Here is a 9,297-nt window from a genome sequence, read left to right on the forward strand (position 1 = left end):
ACAAGTGACAATTTAATATTTTTAAAAAATTAATATTTAATAACAAACTACAAACAAATTAACAATTAAATGTTTAAACTAATAATGCAACAAAACTTTAAAATTACACCCGCCGCCTCTTCCAAACTCTTCCCAAAGATTGACTTTCAGATTTTCTCTTAACCTGGCATATAGATTCTGATTTTGAATGTAATTAGTCATCTGCACATAGTTCCTTGCAGGTTTTTCTGGTTGAATCTCAAGCCTCAAATTTTCATCAACATGGTTGGTACAATCCTTATTACGACGAGTTACCTAAATTATGATAAAGAATTATGCAAGTGAGTATAGTCTTGTGCATTTCACGAGCACTTATACCACGATATGGCCCACAAACGATAGCGAATTTCTGCTTCATAATTCCAAAAACCCGTTCCACGTCCTTCCTCAACTCCACTTGCTTACTGTTAAAATGTCATTATGAACGATCTAATTCGCCGTCAGGGGCTGACGATAACATTGAACCAAGGTTGACCATTTTGGATAAATCATATCCGCAAGGTAATATCTACAAGTGTATCGATGGTCATTGATTGCGAAATGGGCTTGTACAAAATATTAATATCATTTTGTGAACCGGGAGACGAAAGAAAGCGTGCTATATCAAACAATTGTAAAAAGCAGCAACTTCAAGGATAATAGTTGGGCAATGACCCTTATATTGATCGGCTCAATATGTAGGGCATCCCAGCCATATCAAATGCATACAATCAAGAGTACCTAGTATTTTTGGGAATCCCAATCGTCGTTTTGCTTTAATATTTCTCTAACATCTACCTCAGTTGGCTTTTGTAAATACATTGGATCCAAATGATTAATTATTACTTCTCAAAACAATGGAAGATACTTGAGTGAAGTTGTTTTGCCCATGCGAAGATACACATTGTTCGAATCTGCATGACACCCGTAACCTATAATCCTTAGGGATGAAATAACCTTTTGTTCAAGACTATGACCTCTAATATTCAGTGCATTAAATTGATGATTAAATTGAGGTTCTACCTGATAAATCTCATTAATAATCATTAACATCAAGTACCGCGGCAATGCGGAATCGACCTTGAAAATTTTGATCAGAGAATACATAATTAGGAAGAAAATAATTGTGCACCAGTTTCTGGTGGAATCATTCCCTCCCTCGATAGTATATCTTTTTATGAATACTTTTTTTTGGCTCTGGAATTCTAGGTATTTGACGGGAATGTACAAGCACCATAGTGTTATTTGGTTTTTTTATCTCGTAGTTAAGTTATTGCAACATCTAAGGCGTGTTTCTTGCTAAGATTGAAACCAATCCATACGAATTTACCCCTCTTCATCGGAATTTCGTCATTGATCATGAAATTTAAAGTAAGTAAACTGAGAATATATTTTTTAAAAAAAGGTAAACTGTATATATTTAGGCTTTAGATTCTTGAACCAAAGATCTCCATAAACGGATAAACCCCTCTGTTTTAACATTATCCATCCTTCATCAGCTTTTGCGTGTACTACACAGTCATAGCTGTTGTTTCAGCAGCTTTGCGCGTGCCTACTGCCTAGTCCTAGTCGGTGGATGTAGAAAGAAACCGAGAAGTGTTTCTTCCTCACCTCACCACGTGGTCTTCTATGCCCAAAACAGGGGCTCTCTCAGACTCTCAGTCAGATTCTATCTCCTCTCTCTCACATTAATCATCCCATGTTTCACAGTAATTAATTCTTGTTTAATTAATTAATACCCCCACAACCCTTCTTCCACTGTTTTACACTTACTACTTTTCTTACTCTTCTCTCTATAAAGTAACACTCTTTTTTCCTCATCACAGTATCCAAGAGAGTGACCAGAATCATCACCAATGGCTATCTCTGTTGTGTCTTTTTTCTTCTGTTTCTTCTTCCTTTGTATTTCTTCTTCTTCATTTGCTGCTACTGCTCCTCCTCCTCCTTGCAAGCCCACTTGTAGAGTGCATCAAAGCAAAGCTGCTTATTTTCGCTCTGAAGCTCCTCTCTCCGGTAAGATCCCCATCTCAAGAAAATCTCATTTTATGGTCACATTTTTTGGTCCTTTCTTTTATGGTTAAGTGTATGTTGTTTATATACTGTGAAAAAAATTTTTAGTTTTTGATATTTGAAGCTGGGGCATGTGGGTATGGTTCATTGGCTCCAAGCTTCAACGGAGGATACCTTGCAGCTGGTGTTGCTTCTCTGTTTAGAGACGGCGTTGGTTGTGGAGCCTGTTATCATGTATGTTTATATTCTACTTGGGATAATGTTTAATGTTTTTAAGAAGGGTTTTTAAATTTCTGAATCTAATTAATTTGGGGGTAACTGTGTAGGTACAATGCAAGAACCCAAAACTGTGTAGAGGAAGTGGAACTACTGTGATCTTGACTGATATACATAAAAGCAATGAAACAGACTTTGTTTTGAGTAGCAGAGCTATGGTTTCCATGGCTAGTAAGGGTATGGCTAGGGAACTCTTAGGTCAAGGGATTATAGATGTGGAATACAGGAGGTAATGTTTTTCATTTTTAAGTTTGATTATTTGTTTTGATTTAAATTTTTAGGGATGATGAAGGTAATTTAGGATTCAGAATCAAATTCTTCTTTGTGTTAGCTTTTAGGACAGTGGTTACCTGCAACATTTTATTGGCCTAAATAAGGCTAACGTTGTAAACACAGGTGTGCTTGAGGCAATAAGGCCACCTGCTGCAACTAAATTTGTCCATGAATTTGTTGCCATAGTTTCTAGTGGTCTTCCAAGCTTTATCCAATTTTGTTAGGCTTCGGCAAAAGGTTGTAATGAATGGATCCCGCAGAACTACTCGCAATGTCACATTAAAGCTTCACATTAGAATTTCAGAATATTTGTTTGACTACATTTTGCTAGGCCTATGAGCTTTATATGAGCCATCATCCTCCTAGGCCGGATAGATCGGGATATACAGATGCATAGGTTTAGACCACCATTAAGCGCATACCTTTCGGTTGTATGTCAGAAATGTGAATCATTTGAATACCATGTATGTTAATAGCTTTATGCAGGTTGCTCACCCATTACTGCCCTCTTTGCTTAATTATTCGAATGTGGGCGGTATAGAAGTGGTTTTTGTAGATATGTTTGGGCACGCTAGGGAGAGATTAGTCAGTTCAGTATCCACATTAGTGAGGTTGCCGTGTTTCACTTGACAATTATGAGAATAGATGATTCCTACTGATTTAAACCTGTATCCCCTGGATCTAGATTTCAAAAGCTCATTGCTGCATAAATTTTGAATTGGGTACAATCCTAGACATTTGTGATTGGTCTATTTGTATCAGTTGGCCTTGGACCTCTAAGGTTCAGAACCGGTCCAATTTAGGACTCTGATAGCAGGTAATTATGTGTTGCAGTTGAGATTTAATGATTGAGCAAATGTTTAATTTATCTTAAATATATGGGAAGGATTCTGCTTTTGAAATAAGGTAAATTTAATTTAATAGAATGATGATAGAGAAGATAGCATCGTTGATGTCCTCTTTTTTGTTTCGTTTTTGTTTGTAAAGGTTTCTTAGAAGTAACTTGTGTTCGAAAGTATTAGTTGGATACATGTGCGTTATACGTGTTGTTTACAGAAAAACTTGCGTTGTATGAAGATTTATTGGATAAGCGAAAGTCTTGATTACTGGATTACTGAGCCACTGGATTATTGGTCTTTGACATAATTTGTTTCTTGAAAACATACACTGACAGACACAACTCAAATGTGCCATATTGGTGTTAAGTTGAAGCTGTATTACAACAGCCGATAGTCCTATAACTTGATATTTCATCAGTGTTAGGTCTTTCATTATTTTGCATGAATCCTTGTTCAACATAGGCTTCTCTTTAAATAGTACGTGCAACGCATGTGCAATCGACTAGTGAAGGCAATGAAGATATTAAATCTGAAACCCTTGAGAACACATGTTAGTTTTATTATCACTTTTCATTTTTTCAACAATTTCTCAAAAGTTTGAGTCACAATTATCATTCTGTTAGGAACTAGATTTTGTTTTCTTCTATCTCTCCAATAACAAGACAGCATTAATTCACTTAGGAAAGAAAGGAACTTGATAAAATTTGCTCAGTGCGGCTTCGATGTGGCCCATCTTAATATTTTGACACGTCTTATAAAGTGAATTTTCTTTTCAAAACAGTTCTATTACCTAACTGTTTGTCTTAACTTCCTACTTTCTCAAAAAGTGAAGCAATTACTGGGATTTAGAGGGGGCATGTTTGTAATTTAAATACGTGTCAAGATATTAAGATGGACCACATACAAAATGTATGTGACCCGGTCACATCTTAGTCGGAAGGAAATTTGCTAACCATCATGTAATATAGTAGATAAGGCTATACCAGGCTGCTATTTGCTGTTCACTCGATATGTTGCGTTGGTCTGAGTTCCTATGCACTCCTTTGAAGGTGTAGGATCCATTTTGGAGGGTGTTTAGGGTCTCAGCCATGTGTAATGTAGTTTATTTTATGACTAAACAGCAAATTTGGTGGTCTCTGCATTGTCTTCTAAGCTGAGAGTTGCGATTTGGCCTAAGAGTTATCTGTGATGTTGGTTAAACCCTTGAAAGGGTCCTAGCAAACATGAAATTTACAGAAATGGGATTGAGAAAGCTAATTATTCTCATGTTTTCGCCTATTTTGATTGCAGGGTACCATGTATATATCAGAGCCAGAACTTGTCTGTAAGAGTGGAGAAAAACAGCAAGAAGCCACATTACTTGGCAGTTACATTCCTGTACCAAGGCGGTCAAACAGATATCAAGATTGTTGAATTGTTAAAGGTAATTTATGCGGGTGACATCTAATTTGAGCTCGTTAATTACTGGATCATCTCATCTGTTGAAATAGTGATTAAACTGTACCTTTAGTTTGACTAGGAACAGAGAAGATAGCATATTGAATATTTGTTTTGATCCATGTATTTCAGCTGCACGAAACACGCCCATATGCCATGAAGAGGAACTATGGTGCAGTGTGGGATATGAGTAGTCCTATTCCAGATGCACCTTTGTATTTTAGGCTGTGGGTAACTGGAGGGTTTGATCGAAGAATTGTGTATTCGAAGAAGCCTTTGCCTGCTGACTGGAAGGCTGGGGAGATTTATGATCTTGGCGAGCAGTTCAATGACGCCATTGATGCTACTAGTGATCCTTGTACTACTTGTCCAAGTCCTTGAAGACGACCAGCGTCTAAATCAGAGTTGATAACCAAAGGAGTTAGCTTTTATATCAATCTCTGTTTGGTTGGTTAGATGATAAGATGCAGTGACAATGGTAATAAGAAAGCATTGCGCTTGTAGTTTTATTGATATCAGGGGAATATTGTAAGACAGTGGACTGTAAAACTTCTGTAAGATGTTTATTTAAATTTGTGTTCCCAACATCAATGGAAGCAAGGGCATGCTTCATAAATTACTTAAGCTTATCATTTCCCATGGGAGAAGTCTGGCTTCACATTTTAGCTACTTATTCTTCAGTTGTCCTCACGAGAGTCTAGGAAATCACACCATACTGGGACTCCCAATTTAGACAAAATTCTAACAAGGTTGAACTCTGATGAGCAACCGCAAGAACGCCAGAAAGAACGAACTCTCTGGCATCTGTGTCGATCCGGCATATGTCGGTATTCGACACGTTTTAGGTACATTACTTAGCCTACTTTAGTGTACTATGTGTTGGACATCCGGTAGACACACTGCAGTGGCACCATGTATCTTTAGTCTTTTTCCTTCTTGAACATAATAGCTTGATCAGAACTAAGATATCATTTTCTTTGGTTTCACTGTTTTCTTTTAAATATCTTAATTCTTAATAACTAACAACATTGCTGGTAGAACAACTTAAGCCCCGTCTGGGATGATTTTTTTTCCTACAAAAGCACTTTCTAGCCCACTCCTACAAACTTTTTTAGGAAAATTGCATTTGGTAAACTTTTTTTAAAGCGCTTTCTCTAAAAGCACTTCTGTTTTAGACCAACTTTTAAAAACTATCCAAGAGTAGCTTTTAAAAGCAGTAAAAATAGAAGATGTGGACCCACTCAATTTTAATTAATTGATTCACTATTTTAACCTTGTTATTATATTAAAAAGACAAAATCTACCCTTAAATATTTATTTACGTATAATTGTTTCACTAATCAAATTTTATTAATTTTCGTTATAAAATAATAATTACAACAACAATAATAATAGTATTTAAAGGTAAAAGTTAAAATAAAATTAAGATATTAAATGATTAAAATATGAATAAGAATTATTATTATTTTTTATCTTTATTTAAATAATATTCAAAATAAAAAAAATATTTTATTATTAATAGATTTAATTTTAAAATTAAGATATTAAGATCTTATTTGCAGTTGTAGTGCTGCTCTGATGTTTCTTTTTAAAGACTACATCACACCTTGTTTTCCATATAAACCATATTATAATACTACACAGAGCATTCCATTCTATATCATAAATTTCTAGCTCAGAGTTTGCAAGGCAGATAGAGAGCCAATCATGAAAGTTTGTTGTGCCATTTCTAACATAATTCATATCAAAGTTTAAATGCATCCATACCTGTGTTGCATAGTTACAATGCAGAAATAAGTGATTCAAAGTTTCTTCATTTGCATTACATAACTTACACTTAGTGTCAATTTCAGGTAGGACAACAACAACTCTCATACTGTTAGGGAGGATTGAGTGCGCTGTCTTCCAAATAAAAATTTTAACAGATGGGGGGGCTTTCAAATTCCAGATTCTATTCCACTTGTTCTCAGCAATGCCATTGGAGTTGATATGGTTATATAAGGATTTAACAGAAAACATACCTTTTTTGTTTAAGCTCCATCTCGGGGTATCTATTTTATCTTCAGTTGGTACTCTTATCTTCTTTACTTTTTCAACTATCTGTCTATCAAAGCATGTTACAGGTTTACTTATGTCCCATGTTTTGTTATCCAAAATGAGATCATTGACTTTTTTAAGGCCCGTAGTAGCAGTTAAATTTCTAGGTATATGAGGTTTTGCATCTGGGATCCATTTATCCTCCCATATATCAATATCTCTTCCATTTCCTAGATCCCATACACAACAATTCTTTATATGATTTATGCTTTTTAGTAACCCTTTCCAAACCCAGCTATCATTTTTGTTTGGTTTACTATTTATGAAGAAGATCACAATCAGGATAATATTTTGCTTTCATAATCGTGGCAAAAATAGAATTTGGTTTTTGACTCAGGTTCCAACCCATCCTAGCTATCATGGCCATGTTAAAATTTTTTACATTTTTTATACCTAGACCTCCTTTTTCAGAGTTTTACAAATAGATGTCCAATTTTTAAAACAAACACTTTTTTTCCCTTTTTTATTTAAACCCTTATCATTTTTCCCCACCAAAAGTTTCACTGTATTTTTGTTATTTGGTCACAGATTTTATTAGGCAGTTTAAAACAATTCATTTGATACACGTACACAGACGAAGCCACACTTTTTATCATGACAGTTTTCCCTGAGTTATTCAGGTTTATCCCATTCCATCCCGTCATTCTAGTTCTTAAGATTTCAATTAAAGGTTGAAAAAAATGTAATTTCGACCTGTTTGTAAACAAAGGTGCACCTAAGTATTTGTCCGTCAGAGGTATTGCTGTAACTCCTAAGATTTCTTTAACCCTCCTACAGATGCTAGTGTCAGTCTTTTTACTAAAAAACACTCCCGATTTACTCATGTTAATCATTTGGCCTGAACTCAAACTGAAATTGTTAAACAGATTTACCAAGTTTTTACAAGTTGTTCACTCACCTTGCAGAAGACTAAGCAGTCGTCTGCGAAAAGAAGGTGTCTAAGGGATGGCGCTTTATGAACCAATTTTATGCCTTTAATCAGTCCCAGATTTTCAGCATTCTGTATTGTTCTCGACAAAGTTTCTATGCAGAAGAACAAGAGATACGGGGAGATTTCCCGTAGAAGGTTTAAAGTACTTTGAAGGTGAGCCAACATCATAATTTATTCTTCTTGAACATCATAATTTATTCAAGAAAAGTACACAATAATATTTCCGTATCTTGTCGTATTCGCGTCTGTAAAAAGATTTTTGTTATAATAAGCAACACTCGTGAAGAGATTTTATTGATAAAAGTAAAAGGAAACAAAAAGTGGAGGACTAAGCCAAAAAAAAAGGTAACAAAACAGAATCATCGAGATCTATGAGTAGATAGACTCGATTTGTTGTTTCTTAAAGCCGAGCCAATAAAAGAAAGTGGCTCATTCCACCACTAAGACGATGTATAAGCACCATGGCCAACAAATCTGCTACAACACTACTAAGAGGATTTTGGAAAAGAAGGTGACAAGAAAGTAGGAGTGAACTTTCATTTATTTGTGTACTACTGCAGCATAACTTTATGGACTTTCAGTATCCATCATTTGCAGGGTAAAACCCATTCACTGTAAACCCACCATCAACACATATAACTTGACTTCATCATTTGAACCTCCTTAGTTTGTGGGGTTTTTTGGGTTTCCTTTGTTTCTCCTTGTCTTCCCCTCTCTTTTTTTGGTGGCGTGCTTTGATGCTGTTTTTGTAATTAGCCTCTTTCTTAATATATTTCTTATTTACGGAGCAAAAAAAAGAAAAAAACACATATAACTTGACCAGTTATATATAAAGCAGCAGGAAGGCAAAGGAATTCCAATAGAGGGGAAATGCCATTTGGCTCTCTAACACGACACGGAGGAGTACTTGCTTTAACGCTTTCTTCATAATCCTTATCTTTTAACTTCTGTCCGGAAAGATAAAGTAAAGAATAGATAATTAAACATTGCGAGGACAATAACAAAATGCCGATACAAATTTGAGAAACTTACCGGTTCTATTAGTGGGGTTCTGATAACCATGGTGCGACACTGTTAAAACGAATCTTATCCTTTGTCCATTCACAAGCTAAGTTCTTCGTGTTAGTTATTGAAGACTAATTATTATTTCCTAAAGTTATTTGTGGTTATTTAGGGAAGGGGTTTCCTAAACCGGCTAGAATTCTTGGTGGCCAAGTTTGTAACCTATATAAATAGGTAATTAGGCCTTGTAGAATTTTATTGTGAAGAAAATATTTTTAGAGAGAAAAGAGAGTTCTTTCTTGTATAACTTTTAGGGTAAAAAGCTAGGGTTTTTTTGTGAGAGCATATTGATGAGGAACAAGAGACAAGGTTATCGTCTCGGGTAATTTATACGGTGTAACCAAGGGTTTGCTG

The 9,297-nt window shown here is 35.4% G+C and overlaps 1 protein-coding gene across 1 annotated transcript; it reads left to right on the top strand.

The window, feature by feature from the left end:
- The first annotated feature begins 1,789 nt into the window (after positions 1-1,789).
- LOC113289098 (expansin-like A1) lies at positions 1,790-5,497 on the top strand. The gene is made up of 5 exons (XM_026538270.1): positions 1,790-2,031; positions 2,153-2,262; positions 2,355-2,533; positions 4,707-4,839; positions 4,986-5,497. Exons 1-5 carry the CDS (start codon positions 1,875-1,877, stop codon positions 5,232-5,234), a joined length of 828 nt encoding a protein of 275 aa, XP_026394055.1. The 5' UTR covers positions 1,790-1,874; the 3' UTR covers positions 5,235-5,497.
- Positions 5,498-9,297: the final 3,800 nt, after the last annotated feature.

Source organism: Papaver somniferum, chromosome 6 (assembly GCF_003573695.1).
Source record: "Papaver somniferum cultivar HN1 chromosome 6, ASM357369v1, whole genome shotgun sequence".
Classification (NCBI taxonomy): domain Eukaryota; kingdom Viridiplantae; phylum Streptophyta; class Magnoliopsida; order Ranunculales; family Papaveraceae; genus Papaver; species Papaver somniferum.